Source organism: Gambusia affinis, linkage group LG12 (assembly GCF_019740435.1).
Source record: "Gambusia affinis linkage group LG12, SWU_Gaff_1.0, whole genome shotgun sequence".
NCBI lineage: Eukaryota > Metazoa > Chordata > Actinopteri > Cyprinodontiformes > Poeciliidae > Gambusia > Gambusia affinis.
In genome coordinates, this window is record NC_057879.1 from 2,890,610 (window position 1) to 2,907,602 (window position 16,993).

General features: G+C 39.8%; 2 protein-coding genes across 2 annotated transcripts; both read left to right on the forward strand.

The window, feature by feature from the left end:
• The first annotated feature begins 254 nt into the window (after positions 1 to 254).
• fbxo36b (F-box protein 36b) lies at positions 255 to 3,057 on the forward strand. The gene is made up of 4 exons (XM_044133083.1): positions 255 to 369; positions 1,025 to 1,133; positions 1,906 to 2,078; positions 2,481 to 3,057. The coding sequence occupies exons 1-4, from the start codon at positions 274 to 276 to the stop codon at positions 2,832 to 2,834; spliced, it is 732 nt and encodes a 243-aa protein (XP_043989018.1). The 5' UTR covers positions 255 to 273; the 3' UTR covers positions 2,835 to 3,057.
• A 3,690-nt stretch (positions 3,058 to 6,747) lies between these two features.
• Positions 6,748 to 13,422, forward strand: grk7a (G protein-coupled receptor kinase 7a). Its single transcript, XM_044133084.1, has 4 exons — positions 6,748 to 7,761; positions 8,909 to 9,364; positions 11,385 to 11,665; positions 11,856 to 13,422. The coding sequence occupies exons 1-4, from the start codon at positions 7,165 to 7,167 to the stop codon at positions 12,193 to 12,195; spliced, it is 1,674 nt and encodes a 557-aa protein (XP_043989019.1). The 5' UTR covers positions 6,748 to 7,164; the 3' UTR covers positions 12,196 to 13,422.
• Positions 13,423 to 16,993: the final 3,571 nt, after the last annotated feature.

Consider the following 16,993-nt stretch of genomic DNA (forward strand, 5'->3'; position numbering starts at 1 on the left):
TAAATAACACAGATCAGCATTTAACAAAGCTAATTTCAGGTTCATCTCACTACTTGAATACTTGTGTGTGTATATATATATATATATATATATATATATATATATATATATATATATATATATATATTACTTAAGTTGGAACTCGAGTCCGTATTTCGTACTGTAAACATAAAAATGTGAGCTGGTATGATGATAACAATCCTTGAATCTCATCAGGACATTTCCCGACTGAATGTTTTAGGCGTTGTCAGGGCAACGCCTAAAACACTCGACATGGCGTCGCTTCTAACAGATCCATTGTTTGAGACTTCTGGACGGGGTCCTCCGCCAATTAAAGATTATTATCACTTTTTTGTCACCAAGTCAGAAGTAAGTAACTACAGTGTACTGCACAGAAGAGCTTTTGTTTTCTTTATTTTAAATTTAAACGATGGAAATATCTAGCATAAAGTGAACGTTAGCTAAAGCTGCTGCAAGACAAACTTTTTCCAACTTTCCCCATTAGTTTTCTGCTCGTAAACAAAAAAAGCAGGTGCGTCTCTATTAATTAGACGTCTTCAAGAAGTGAGTTGCATACAGTAATTTAATGTAAGAAAACTCTATTCATGTGAGGTTTCAAAAGTACAGATAAATTGCAAGCAATTCTATTAATTTCAGTGATAATTGTTAACGACTGAAAAAACCCCAAAACGTCAGCTTCTCTGAAAAGTGAAATAGTTAGGTTAGGTTATACAGATGACCAAAAAAAAAAAAAAAGACTTTAATACCAGAATTACGACTTTTTATTTTTAATCAGAATTTTGAGATTTCTTTCAGTCACCTTAATCCTTTTCTGTAGGTTTTTCTGTGGAAATGTGGACAGACCTCCACATTTTTGTGCATGACTTTAGTATTTATGTTCCATCATATGTCAAAAATGCTTAGCTGAAGAAAAAGGGCTTCACTGATATTTAATAAGAAGAACTAGTCTGTGTTTTTTCCTCCCTCAATTGAACTGGAGCTCCTTTACTCTGACAATTTCCAGATAATATGGAGATGGTGGAAGATCTCCCCCAGAATGGTGGACAGACAAACCAAGCCTGGAGAGGTGAAGGAGTCTCTGAGTGACTTCTTGGAGGACACTGATCTACAGAGTAAGGCAACTATACATCGAGATTTGGTAAAACAGAGTCGGAGGAAATAAATAAATGTTTTGACATAACTGAAAAACAAACAAATGAGAGAAGGCACAATTAGTCATGGGAGCTGCCCAGTGGAACAGTGGTTTGTAGAGTTGTCTCTGGGTACTATCAAATTTCTAAAATGTGTGCTTCCTCTGCAAATAACATCAATTTAGAGAATATAAAAACTTGATTACGTTAATTTTTTAATATTTTATGATCAAATCTATTCTTTACATTTGTGGTTTTTTTGTTGTTGTTTTTTTGGTATGGCAACATTTTTGTATCGGGAGAAAAAAACCCAATATCAAACATTTAGTAAAAGTAGCCAGAAAAGTGATTATCACCATTACTGTGCGGTATCTTAACACAAAAATACAAGAGACCTTCTCCACTCCGCCTTTCACACACTGCCTGGTGAATTGGAGCTCCTGCCATCTGGCGAGAGATTAAGAGCCAAAAGCGAAAACGACTACATGTAAACGCTCCTTTAATACTGAGGACATTTTACAGCTTAAATTAAAAAGTGATCAGCTGAAAATGATCATTTGAGATTTATTTCCTACAAGACTTGCTGTTGTAGAATCATCGTGTCTCTGATTGTGTTTCATCTAGTTGCAATAGACTCTCTTTTTTTTTTTTTTTTTTTTAAGTGGTGCTAATCGTAACAAGTACTAAATAATATCAAGCACATAATCTGGAAAATAAAAACAACAAACCTACAAACTATGGCCTCATCCTTCAGGAGAAGTCAGAGTGGTTTTTGGAGAACACGTCTTGGAGTTCACCAAGGCTTTGTGCGAAGGCCATTACAATTATCTTGATCGGCTGTCTGACCCCCTCCTCCTACGGATAATAAACTTTCTGGAGCTTGAGGATGTGCTTCAGCTTGGATGGACCTCACGCAAGTTTCAGCAGGTGAGTTGCAGAAAAACACAAAGAAACACAAATGGAGTAATTCCATAATACCTACTCACATTTTGTATTGTTTCAGTTTTGAGACACTGTACCAAATATATATATATATATATATATATATATATATATATATATATATATATATATATATATATATATATATATATATATATATATATATATATATTAAAATTGCTTCCATGAAATCCAATAAGATATACAGTCATTGAAGACATTATTCGTAAACTGCCTTTTGCATTCACTCTGGTTCTTTGCCTGATGTTAAAATGATGATCTGAAAGATTAAATGTGACAAAACCATGAATAGAAACAAAATCTCTTAAGGTAGAATATTTTTCTTTTACGACACTGTATCCTACCCTGAAGTGTTATTCCCTTCAGCTGTGCGGGACAGAGGAGTTCTGGGAGCAGGCAATGCGTCGCAGTTCCTGCAGCATTTCTGACGAAGTGGCGTCTCTGGCGAAGGAAATGGGCTGGCGCACCATTTTCTTCACCAACAAGTTACAGCTGCAGAGGCTGCTCAGTCGCAGGAGGCGGGGGACTGAGGGGCAACAGGAAAACCCCAGCACCGATGAGGTTACACAGTCACCGGAATCTTCCTCTGAAAGCTCTAAGGAGGAAATTATCGCTGGTGATCCAGACTCTGACAATATAGATTCGTACATTGACAGCACTGAGCCACAAATTGACGACCTTGATCCAGATGTTGACAAGCATAATGCCACCTCTGGTTGAGAAGTTGGAGTATGAGTCCATCAAACTCCTTTGCTGACCGCTTCAGGGACAACAGCAAGTTGTCTGAGGTTGAGAATTGCCTCAAAACGGGAAGTTGAGCAGGTGACAGGAGGGAGCACAAAGCCAATCTGACTGACTTTAGCATCATTAGAATTTCAGTTCAATTCTTATAGTTGTATTACTAACATGTGTGATTAAATATCTGGTTAGTTGCTCATTTGAATCATGTTTTTCTTGATTTTTCTACATTACTTGTTTGACTATATCCAAGTCACATAACAGACTTACTTTACAGTAACAGGAATAATTTTAATATTAATGTACATTGAAACTTACAATTTATAACTCAGAAGAGCTAATTCATTCAATTTAAAAATATAGTAAGCGTGGCCTGTCATAGCAATTTTAGCTAAATTTAACTATACACTGATGGAGTGTGTTACTGGACGTCAATATGCTAGTAATAGCCGTCGGGCTCATGATAGCATTTAAGCTGTCATGAATGTGTATGAAATAGCTCATTTTGATATATGCTATATACATCATTTAAGCTAACTGCGGCATTTGAGCTAAAGTTAGCTTACAAAGTTGTTGTTGGCGTAATAAATAGAGTATGTTACTATTGGGCAACATGCTAGCCATCATGCAAATAACACTTTAGCTAAAATCAGCATTTTGGTCAATTTTGATATAATTTCTAAACTTAACTCATTGAGTTAAGTCCATATTAGTCAACATAATAGTAATAACCCGTATAATATTGACATCATTTTACCTGACCGTAGCATTTTAATTTTATCACCCATATACACTGTTTGTATACCAGAGGGGAGTAGGTTACACGGTATTTTAGCTAATTTTGGACATTTTCCTGGAACACAGTAAACACAGACACAAAATGTCCATTTTTTAAGGTTTGACTCTCCAGTTTGAGGCCAGCAGAACTTTACGCCCCACCTGAACTTGTGATTCGGGTCTTACCAATACAGACACTTTGAAAGGACCCTTTCAGGTTTCTTCAGAAATGTTCTCATATCAAACATGTCATAGTTAATAATTGCTTCTTGAGAATCAGATTGGTTTAAAACTGTCATCATCTATTCCATCCCTGTTAAACAATCTTCTCTAAAGTCTTCAAAAAAAAAAAAAAAAAAAAAATCATTCTGTAAGGATGGCAACATTTTTGGCCTTGTTTGTATTCAATACTTACATCAGCTCCCTCCCTATGTGAACAGGAGACTCATAAAGTAGGAGTGTTTATAGGATTAATGTTGTCTAGGACTCAGAAGAAGCCCCCTAGGGGGCACAAGCAGCCAAAGCTAATGGACTGGTCTATTCTTAGCGTTCCCCGCTTTATTTGGAAGAAATATAGTTTTTACAAACATGTAAGGGTTATTTATATTTTTGATCAGGTTCCAGTTTTCCTCCACACTGAAATAGTTAGACTTACTGTACTGAAAGAAAACCCGGAGACAAAGGGGAAGAAACACTGGCAGATTATCAGTCTGTCCTCCATGTTTTTCTCGAGACGTAAGAAGCTTCTTTCCTCCCCGTTTTGCAAACAGGCTTGTTCTCCAACAGATTGTGAAGCACTGTGCATGTAGATACGCTTGCACCCACTTGCTGCCAGTACTGAGCAAGCTCTGCACCGGTTGCACAGCGCTGTGTAGCAGGTTTTCTGGAGTTGTTGGAGACTCTTGGGGTTCATGAAGCCTTTTTTTTTTTTTTTTTTTTTTTGTAAACTGTGATGACCGGGGACAATAACACTCCCAGTCAGAGGGCGGTGCAAGACACGTTTAAAAAGATGACACGTCAGAACGTAAACAGAAGAAAAAGAGAAATTGAATAGGAGGCTGGCTGCTTAAAATCTTTTAACAGTCTCCAGAATATGAAATCCTGAACTATCCCTTTAATTTGGCTCCCCGCTGCGCTGGGAATGTGTGCTGCCTCTCCATGTAGAGCTGTCTGGTGGGCTTAAGAGGATTGAGTGAAACGGTGTGAAGACTACATAACATCTTCTGAGGCACTGGCTCAGAGTGGTTCCTTCATCTTAACCCTTGCTAACAACCCCCCACCAACCACCAAGCTAGGTTAATTACCCCGAGGTTAAAGCAGCAGGTGACTAAATAAGCATAAAAACCAATAGAAATAAAACACAAAAGCATCCTTTTTGGAAACAATCCTGTGAACTTATCTGGCACAGTTTATTTTCAACCGCTCTCTCCTGTGACCCGTCGTAACCAAGTGACTTGTGAAGGCACCAAGAACCAATGGGAGAGTAACTCTGAGCAGCAGAAGTCGTGTGTGAGGTAAAAGTGAAACCTACGGAGGGATCTGTGAGCTTTCAGCTTACAGCTCTCTTCCCTCCCTGACCTAGAAACAGATCAAACTCATGGCCTCTTTTCATCCACTCAGGAGGCTTAAGGGCTTCACTGACACTATGATCCATTTACAAGTCCACACTGTCATGGCTGACTCAATGACTTGGGCGCTGGCTCTCTTAGATCGAAATATTCTTAAGCTTTCTTTTAAGCCAGTGAGAAATTACAAAGAAATAGCTTAAAAAGAAAACTTTAAAAAAAGGAAATGTTGGTATTGTTTTCTTCAGTAAAGTGATTTCATGAGCACCTTAAGTATAACAGATCCCTCTGACTGTTTTTAGAAGCTGGGTGATCTGTGGGGAGTCTTCCAAGGCCACTCGAGGGGGTCAAAAGTTCTTACATTGGTGGTTGTGGACAGCAAGCAAAGCCTTTGATCTTCTGCAGGACACTTGACAGCTTGAGACTGTTTGAGAAAGGATTAGCTAATATTATCTCAGGTTTATCTGCCTGAATTGGCCCACGCATTATAATAGACGAAGCGTTGGGATTGCCTGCAGAAACAGGAATAAAATATTAATTGGCATCTAAGGTTTACAATCAAAATTGTCTCAGAAATTTTAAAACGAGATTCTATGAAACGGCTATAAGCAGCTGATATGCAGTAGATAACCATCTTGGTGACTTATTAAATGGTCTAGAAGGTGGAAGCTAACGGCTAGCCCCAGAGCAGCCAGGGCAAAACAAAACACAGTAAAGTATTTTTCCTTGAGTCCATTTCAAACTATAATTTAGCATTTTTTTTTTTTGTATTGCCTTTGTAGTAATGGATTCTTCCTCACTGTGTGGCTTTTCAGTCCATGTTCAATTGGTCTCCTTCCTGAAGAATATCATAGCTGGACATTGCCATGGGCTTTTGTCCTTGTACATAACTGTTCTAGCAGGTGAATGTGGCACCTTCACTGATCTTGAAATTGTACCTGCAGCTACTGAACCAAACTACATAGAAAAGCTGCTGTTAAACTACTTCTATTGAATTTCACATGCAATAAAAGCTGCTCTGTTCTACTTAATATTTGTCCAAAATGATTAGGGTCCAAGTAGCCACATGCGGCTCCGGAGCTGCGGTTTGCAGACAGTTAGTGAAGGTAAACACCTGGTTTTAGTCACATCTGTAACATCTGCTTGTTTCCCAACCAGGATGTTCTTGGAGACGATCTCACTCAATATGGTCTTCGTTAGGACAATAAAAACACAGTATTATTAGAAATGTGTTGCAGGTTTTTGTTTTTCCTTTTTTGGTGATCAAGAAATGGCCATTGGTGAATTAGAGTAAATATTGCCAGTGAGAGAGTGTTAGGGGAGATTAATAAAAAGCAAGCAGATTAGAAGTGAGCTCACTGAGGTCCATGTTCTGGTGAGATAGGCAGGAGGAATCCAACGATGCCCAAGGTATTTTCCCATTCCGTGATAATATGAGATAATAACTACACGATATTCAATTCAATTTCACAGTTGTCGCGTTTTAAGTAAATGCACAGATAGACATACTAAATTTATTTAAATGTATCCATGACATATGTCAAAAAAACTTTTCTAGCTGATCTTTCTTTTGATCTTACTGTGCACCTCACTATTATCTTCATGGTCAACAGAATCCAAAGGACCACTGCTAGACTTTGAAAAATCAGGGACAGATATAGAGGTCTTCAAAGCCTCTTACGACAGAGCCCGCTTACGATTCCCTTTCCGTGTACAGCATCCTTGAATAGACCACACAAAGATCCTTAAGCCAAAATCCCTCCTTGGTATTTAATTCTAAATGAGTAATTACTGGGTGTGTCAGTGTGTCTTAGGTTTGCAGGTGTGCTGTGCGGCAGGAGCTCATTTGCACGCTGGCTTTGGGGGAGAAGTGCACTCTCACATAGACGCACAAACTCCAAGTGGGCATCCTTGGGAAGCCACTGAAGAACCCAGTCACGTAGGGGGACAGAACACATAAAACAGCCAAGATGTGTGACATGGGGGGCTTGGATAACCTGGTGGCCAACACGGCCTACCTGAAAGCACAAGGAGGGGATGACAAGGAGATGAAAAAGCGCCGTCGGAGCTTGTCTCTGCCCAAGCCGGAGCAGTGTGCTGCCGTCAGAGGAACCATCGACAAGGACTTTACATCCCTTTGTGAAAGGCAGCCTATAGGGAAAAAGCTTTTCCGTGATTTTCTGTCTAGTACCCCTGACTTCAAACTTGCTGCAGAGTTCCTGGATGAGCTGTATGACTGGGACCTCGCTGAAGGTGCAACCAAAGAGAAGGCTCGGCAAGAAATTATGAAAAAGTACTGCAAAGCTGACTCCAAATCCTTCCTGACATTTCTTACCGGGGATCCTGCGGAAAAATGCAAGTCTGTTACAGACGCCAACTTTGACGAGGTGATGAAAGTCCACGTCCAGGAGGGTGTAAGAGAATATCTGAAAGGCAAGCCTTTTACAGATTACCAGGCCAGCCCATTCTTTGACAAATTCCTTCAATGGAAGGAGTACGAAAAGCAGCCCATCAGTGACAAATACTTTTACGAATTCAGGACTCTGGGAAAAGGGGGCTTTGGTGAGGTAAGAATCAAAACTTATTTTTAAATACAGACATGTATCTTTTATGCCTTTGTCATTTTATGAGGTTTCCAAATTCAAGTTCTACAATCCTACTGGTATTTTTGCATTTCTTGGTCGTAATAAATTGTCATTGATGTGAACTTGTGGACAAAAGGTTTAACCTCATTTCAAGCTGACTGGCAAGCATGAGCCATAAAATCACAATTTATGTTGATGGTGCAGAATCCAATCTGACTCGACAGAAAATAAGGGCCAAAATAAGAAGCCATTGACTCCCAAAACCATATATTTAAAACTTATTTGTTTTGAGCCATCCAAGTATTTCAAAAAGGGAAATATTTGTCAAACAGAAGCATTATCTGCCATTACTGATAAAAGGTGCGCAAAATCATCAGATGAACACTACTATCTTGTAATGGCTTAGCATTACATTCACATACACAGGTCTTAGAGCTGACCCTTGGGTACTTATTTGGAGTTAGGGATTACCATGACTGACCCTTATAGCTGCTACCTCAAATGGCCTTCATTAGTTTGTTGTCCAGTTTTTAACAAAACACTGGTAGTTACTATGACTTAGTCTACATGTTGATTGTGCCATGTTTCTACCTAGAGCAAAAACTGATATTGATTAGAATTTTGGTTTAAGATGTGGGCAAAACAAGTCTCCAAGGTGATGCTAAGTGATGCTAAGGATCAGCTAGCAAGAGTCAAGTTAGGTTGACTCCTACGTCCAGTTTTTCAATTGCTTTGTACCCAAGCCAATAGATAATTGGATAATTGATTATTAGTATATCATACAGAATGGGATACTAATAAAATGGTTTAACATTCACAATCAGAATCACCATCTAAGTTTGTTTGCACAAAGAATTTGACCTTGGTTTCAGAAACTCAGAACATATAGACATTAACTATTAAACCTTATAAGCCTTCTATAATAAACATTACATTGTTCATTAGTGTGAAAAATGTTCAAGAAACAAAAGTCATTCAATCTACATAGATAAATCGGTCTTTAGCTATGTCTGTTAGCTTGATACCAGAAGATGATATTTTGGTTCTGTCTAGAAATTGTAGCGGTTCTAAGCATCTATCACAATGAAGAAACCCTCATGTTTTCCAAACAATGTTTTATTCCTTGTAGGTATGTGCTGTTCAGGTCAAGAACACTGGTCAGATGTACGCCTGCAAGAAGTTGTGTAAAAAGCGTCTGAAAAAGAAGGGTGGTGAAAAGATGGCCCTTTTAGAAAAGCAGATCTTGGAGAAGGTCAACAGTCTGTTTCTGGTCAACTTGGCCTATGCATATGACACCAAGACTCACCTGTGCCTTGTCATGACCCTGATGAATGGAGGAGACCTCAAGTACCACATTTACAATATAGGCTACGATGGCAAAGGTGTGGACAAAGGCATAGAGATGAAACGCATCATTCACTACACTGCACAAATCACCACCGGCATCCTGCACCTCCACGCCATGGATATTGTATACCGTGACATGAAGCCTGAGAATGTTCTGCTGGACAGTCAAGGCCAGTGTCGACTTTCAGATTTGGGTCTGGCAATAGAGGTCGTTCCCGGAAAAACTGTCACCCAGATGGTGAGTAGACGGACATTGTGGCTGTGTGGTTTCAAGAACTGAGAAAGCATCTGATACACTGTACAACAAAAAGCTATTTAGAATCATCCCTTGTGTACCAATTGACTGAAACATCAGTCAATTGGTATGACTGATGTTAAGGCAGTAGTTTATGTTAGCTTCCTCTCTTAAGAAACAAAAAAGTCCAAATAAACCAGGATCAGTGGTCCCTGGGTAGTCAGCTAATGTAAAGAAAAGGTTGAGCTCATTTCAGCATGTAGACATATTGTCACCCTTTGGTAGCGTTTCAGTGTAAATCCGGACAGGGATTACTGGTTTGTTTAAAGATCTTTGCAATTAGAGCCTCTCAATAGATTATATAACTCATTTGATCCTTTAGCAGTCAGGACAAAGCTTGAACATTTGTAGGCAACCACATTGAGATACACTAGCACATATTCTTCTGTGAGCATCTTGAGGGGAGAGATTTTATTTGTTCTATCCAGCTGTGAAAATCAACTCATCTTCATTGAGGGTCCCCAAGTGAAGGGCACCCTGATAAAACTGAAAAGGTACAGCTTACCAGAACCAGAGTAGGTGCCTATACTATGAGGTACCTATAGTATAGGCCTTATAATATAGGATAAGGCCTGATATTGATTAGAGTTTTGGTTTAAGATTCTAATCTTAAACATTACATTATGTTTAAGATTAATGCACCAACATCTAAAAACAATGGTAGATTTGTTAAATATTTTGAGTAAAAACACATTTTCAAAGATTCTAATAGTATATTAGTCAGCAGCATTTTTCACCTCAACTGTCATAAAAAGAAGACCAATATTGCCACTGGTTTTGTTCAGGACTTACTTGCAGGAGCAAAGAGTAAGCGCTCGGCTCTATGAAAGTCCAGTAAGCTCATTATTGAGCACTGCGATGCTTTCCAGTCAGCCAAAGTGACTGGGCTAACCTCCTACAGGCAAGCCTGGCTTTGGTCCCATAATCCTCTTATTGGGCATTACACAAGTCTGTCCCTGATTAGAGGGAGAGACTGAAGGAAAACTTGCATTGCATATGTTCAGACATGATAGTTTGCAATCAGGCTCATCTAGGAGACACAAAATTCCAGAGGTTGCCTCTGTTTTCCTCCTTTGTGTGGACCGGGTGATCATATGTGACATGGTGCTGGTACAAAACTACTAGGCATTCAAATCACAGATGTCTGGCAACTCAATCTTTGCGAAGGACAGATCTAGAGGGGCCAAAGGTGTCCAGTAATCCCAATCATCAGTGCAAAAGACTTAAATAGCACAAATGGTGAGGTCCTCAATCAATGTCTACATTTATATACGTATGAGCAAAGAAGCAGGGTACGTTTTTTTGAGGGGATTGATACTGGCAATGATTCCAGGTCAATTGCCTACCTGCATGGCTTTGCACTGAGGGTGGAGCAAAGAATAGAAAGAAATGATTTGGGCTGATAGTAATAGTCTTTAAGGTGTTAGAATATGTAAGTGCATTGCCTGACTTGAGGTGGCAAACAGAAATAGTTCAACGCAGGTCCGTGGCGCATGTTCTTTAGCTGGCATAATGGGCTCTGTGTTTGGATGTCTGCATGCATTTCGACTGGGGGGCTACATCATCCAGAAATGGCCAGGCTTTATATAAGAGACAGGACAACTCAGGGTGCAGACACACACAACTCTTGACAGCTAGTAGGCTTAGCATTAGGATTAGGCTCCTGGCTTTAAGGCTGGCAACAGGGTCACACAAGGAAAGGGAAAGATAAATAGAAGGGGAAGTGGTGGAGAAAGGCAGTAGGGAAGGAGAATGAAAGGTGGTATTTCATTGGACAGTTCAATATATACATTTGGAAATGCATACTCTTAAGCAGAAATGTATTCCATGATCTAACAACATTCTCTAAAACATGTCACACGTTCACTGACACAGACATGTCAAAAGTCTCGACTTCGACTCGACTTTTATCATGTTGACCTCAACTTTTCTAAATTTCCTACCTTTTATGCCTGCTGTCTAGGCTGGCACAGGAGCCTACATGGCCCCTGAGATCCTGAGCAAAACACCATATCGGACATCGGTGGACTGGTGGGCCCTGGGCTGCAGTATCTATGAGATGGTGGCAGGCTACACACCTTTCAAAGGCCCTGAGAGCAAAAAGGAGAAGGTGGAGAAGGAGGAGGTCCAACGACGCATTCTCAATGAGGAGCCAAAGTGGGAGCACAAGTGCTTTGATGCTGCCACCAAGGACATCATCCAACTGTTCCTCAAGAAGAAGATAGATGAGCGCCTGGGCATGAGGTAAGAGCAGGTTCTTCTGGTTTACATGAGTTATTAGGGATGAACAGAAGGTACCCCTGCTACCTCAACAGTAGCTTCTTCAAATCATCCTCAATCAGGGCGTCAGGCATAAGTTTCAGCATCGGTGATTAGCCTTTTGGTAATTCTGGATCTACATGAATTCACACATGTATTTTTCTCCTTTTAACAGGAACAACATGGAGGATCCGAGGAAGCACGAGTGGTTCAAGACAATCAACTTCCCTCGCCTGGAGGCAGGGCTCGTGGACCCTCCCTGGGTGCCCAAACCCAACGTCGTCTACGCCAAGGATACAGGCGACATCGCAGAGTTCTCCGAGATCAAAGGCATTGAGTTTGATGCCAAGGATGATAAATTTTTCAAGGAGTTCAGTACGGGCGCAGTGCCCATTCCCTGGCAGCAGGAGATGATCGACACCGGACTGTACGACGAACTCAGTGATCCCAACAGGAAGGAGGGCGCAGGAGGTCTAGATGACGACAAGAAGTCCGGCACGTGTGCGCTCCTCTGAGCGGGCTCTCGTTAGGCTTCTGACACCTCAGTAATTTGCTTTCTCATGGACAATAGCATCGGTGTAAAAAGTGGATCATGTTTCATGAGGGATAAGGATTGGCATCTTTGCAGAGAGAAAGAGCTTGTAAGGATGCTAATGGCTTAGAGGTGGGCTGCTCCTGAAACAGAGCTCACAAAAGCAGGAACAATGACATGATGGTGTATTTTACACATCATTCCTGGTCCACAGCTTTTCTTAAAGACATGCATGTTAAATTCTGTAGACTTGCAACTACATTGACCAAGAGTGACTGCTAGCAGTAAGTTGTTTTTTTTATCCACACAAGTGTTTGCAGTGAAACCGCAAAAGTAAACTGGTGTTTGCACAAGAATACACTTGGAAACCATTGTTAAATATACAACTGTAAAGATAGAAATGTAAAGTATCTTCTAGTCTTTGAAATCAATCAGTCCTGCTGGATTGTGGAATATCTGCGTTTATTTACGGTTCCATAACACCAGGGGGTTTCTACAGTGAGGAGTGGGGTTTTCTTCCTCCACTGCATTCCACAGAGAAATTTGTAGTATTCCTTTTTTGTTGTGATTTTAGACCACGTAGTTACAGCAAAACATAGCATTTACATCCGCCTGACTTCTTAGTTTTATACAAACTATAAAACGCGACTGTATGTGTTGTACATAAAGAGTTATGCAAGTATCTATGCACAGAAAAAGGAAGCTTTATGTAAGTAATTTCAAGCTTAGAATGATTTTAGAGAAATTGAATAACACCAAACACCTCCCCGCTCCGAGTCTCTCCTGTGTTGGTACTGTAACAGTCGACATAAGGACGGAGAGTGAAGCCCAGGGATGCTTTGGGACAGAAAAGTGCACAACTAGCAGATCTTTTCTGCGTATGATGGAGGACAATTTAGAGGAGTTGGGCAATAAATTCCTGCACCAGGAGTTCCCTGTCCATGGCCCCGAAGCTCTGTGATCATTCAGGGCTGTTTTTATTAGTCTAATGATTGTTAAAAAAAATAAATAAATAAAAAAAAGAAGAAAAAACTCAAGCTAGTCAGATATAAATTATTGTATAGTTTATGTAGAGCTAAGTCTAGAGACTTTGAATAGGCCAGTTGTTCTTGTTGATTGTCTCAGGGTCTTTATTTGTTTTAAACAGGCAGATCTCAGGCAGAGTTGAGTTTTTACCCTTTATGTGAATATAATTCAGATGTGCAATCATGTTCCTGTACATATAAATGAAAGAAAATGAAGTAATGCGCTGTGTAAATCTGGAAGAAAAAAAAAAAAAATATATATAATAATAATCCTTTACGTTTGAATCAGCTGGAGGAAATTAAATATGTCTTTTGAAATCCGTGCTTCTGGTTTTCATGTGTTTTTGTCACCTGCTGCCAGCGTCAGGACAGCCCAGATTGTGGCGCGTTACGCACTTCCCCGTCACTATATTTACACAGAGTCAGTGCTGCTGAGGACTCAGGAGTGAATCCTAAAAATATCCATTGCGCTAATCCCCTCTAAAGATGCTGACTACAGCCAGGTCTTGGTTTCCACAAATTGGCAAGTTAAACTTTTAGCTGATTAGGTGATAACCCTTTTGCCATCTTAGTTTAAACCAGTTTCAAATCGCCTCAAGGTTCTGGGCAACTTAAGGCTTCTGACATGTGCAAGGTGAAGATGTGCAAACAGCATTTTTTTTTTTTTTTTCAAAGTGGTGAATAAATGCTAAAAGCAAGTATTTGACGAACTAGTTCAAATTTACCATGGATTTTTCTCCAAACGAGGTTGAAATAATATACAGGTTGAAATTTAGACTCACACTATTTGGTTACATCTCCCTCAACAAGTTGTAGAGAAACAACCTGCTTTCTGGTCTAAAAAGAATATTTGACCACAATTGGCAAGTGTGCTAGCCTGTCAAGAAATGATTGCTTCCAATGATAGCTAGCCAATAACTAACGTTTGTCTGTGAGTATTTAATGCACTAGCTGTGTGCTGTGAAGCTTACCGGAAATGACCTGCGCCGTAAACAACCATCGTCCACTGTGAAGAGAGAAGTGTCCATCCTGACAAAGCGGCTGTTTATGTTGATTCAATATTTGGAGGCGTGGCCAACACGGACTGAACGGCTTTGTTCACTCCTTCCACTGCCATTACTAAACTACAGGCAACTGACGTCATCGTTCCCAATTTCTCCGTCTGTTCACTGATTGGCCAGGTTGAAATTCTACCGGAGGAATCAAAGTAAGTGGGAGAAACACCTACATTTGCATATAGGAAGGTAACAGCCGAGCTATCAGTTTCCTGGCACTTACACAGATTTTACGCCAGACTTTTGATAATTCTGAGGTTGGTGCCTGTCCAAAAACTTAAACCTGTTTCATCAGTTCTAAATACCAGTTTTTGATGTGTATTCGGCACCACTGAGCTTTTGGAACATTCAGATGCATCAGTGTTTCAAACATTTAGCTGTTGATTTGAAGTCACAGAACTCAGAAGATGTCCTCCTTCACTATGTCATGCAGTTTGTTATTAAATTGAATTAAAATTCTTATTAATTTATTGTCTTAACTCATATCATTCAAGTATCTTCAGAGAATCCTGGATGGTGACGATGTGGAAAGAAAGGAGCAGTCAGACTTGCAGCAAATCTGAAGAGGCTTCTGAGTGAAAACTGTTGCAGTCCAGCTCAATACCTGGGCAGCAGAGAGGATGTTCCACAATAGTATGACTTAGATGGCATCATCAGTTGTTGGCTTTCACCACTGAGCCGCCTCATTAGCTTTAGCATCTCCACTTTAAATCACTGTCTGGTTAGAACTTCCTCCTTCTCTCTTTGCTCTTTGGTCCTGTTCTGCATCCAGGCAATTTAATTCATCACTTTAAATTTAGTTTCTCTTTGGGGTCAATAAAGCATTTACATTTTTTTTTTGAATGCTCTCAAGCACACATCAAAACTGCTCTTATGCTGGATAATGCAGGATAACTCTAAGCTTATGGAATAGCACTGACCTCCACCTTGTTGAAAACGTATGGATTCTGTCCGAAAGCCAGATCTGCGGAGGGAAACCGATCAAATCAACCGAGTTCTGCCAGTTCCTGTGAGGTGAACAGATAATTATCCAGTCAGAATTGGGTCAGGAGATAGTTATGAAAATGATGTGGATTTTCTACAAGTTGTTGAGGGACACGTATCAGAATACTTGTGCGTGCATGTGGAAGGTTGACTTAAGTTCACCAAATAATTTCATTCATGGAATTTGTTGTAATAATCTTACCAATCCAAAAAGAACAGCATCGTTCAAAGGCTTTAACTTGATGATATTCGTTTTATTTTGCATGTTGGGAGAAGAAATTAATAAAAACTAAAAAGAAATATCGTTTGCCTGTCAAAGCTGAAGATCAACACTTTAAGGAAAAGAATCCTGAACAAGGATATAGTAAAATGTCGACACATTTTATTGGCTTCACTGAAACTTGAGATACCAAGTGGGAAAAGCTTTTATCTCCAACTTCAGCTGTTTACTGCCAAGTCAAGGACAGTAAGAGCTTAGGAGACGTTAAGGTGGATTCTTGCTGCAGCTAAAGCCCAGGAGATTATCTCACATTTAGCAGGAGCTGCTGCTCCTGCTGCTGTTATTGCTGTTGCTGCTGCAGCAGCTGAGAGTAAAGGACGGAGCTTCTGCAGCAGCTGAGAGTAAAGGACGGAGCTTCTGCAGCAGCTGAGAGTAAAGGACGGAGCTTCTGCAGCCTCATGGGTGATGGAGGTGATGAAGACTCAGAGCAGACAGAAGATAGGATCTGTTCCTGATGTTTTCTGGTCTCAGCTCCAAGTGCAGCCTCTGGTAGGGTTCATTACCAGGCCCAACACAACCATTCTATCTAAATTAGCTGAATGGAAACGCTTGGAATTTATTTATTTTTTTAAATCACGTTTTACGTTGACCATTTTTGCGCTCGGGTGAGGTGGTTTTTCAGCTGCATTGAAACAGATGTATTTTCCAAAACTGCAATGGAAAACCATTTTTTCAAATCCCAAGAGCCACAAGATTAAATAACCAGATGTTGCAGCTGTTCTTGCAGCAAGACGTTAGGGTTCTACGAGACACAATCTTCAAATTTTTATTACAAAAGCATGTTGAGAACAACCTGTATAATCTTTTTACATTGTGCTCTGAAAATTGCATAATTGGTTTCATTTTTTTTTACATAATAATGATCCTAATCCCACCGACCATTTACCAGCAACGTTCATAGAAATAACATCACATTATTGAAACAGTAATGGATTATTGTAAAACTAACAAAAGCCAGCCAAGATCTACAGTGGGACCAAGGCTTTCCCTGTAGATGAGCCTGTCAAAGAATGCTGTTAAATTATATAGGTTTACATGTTAAATATTAATGATGTTACTCGTTAAATCGATATCAACTTTGTCTTACCCCTATCAACGCTAAGGTGGTGGTGTATGTACAATGTTTTCCATTAATTTCTTGTCAGTCACTGCTTTGTCTCTCTGGCGGTTCCAGCAGTTGTTTCTGGCGCCCCCATGTGGTCACAAAAAGTACTACAATAACAATGAGCATGTTTAAAAAAAAAACAACCTCGTATTTATGTCTATGAAAAAACCCCAATCTGCAGTCCAATTACTTCCACCACCCAGTTAATAATAACTTATCTGAAGATAAAAATTTATTTTCCATTCTGTTTATGCATATCTCTATGCTAATCTTATGTGATGACCTTTTCCACGTGCTTTATCATATAACACAGGGCTCTGGAAATAAGAAAA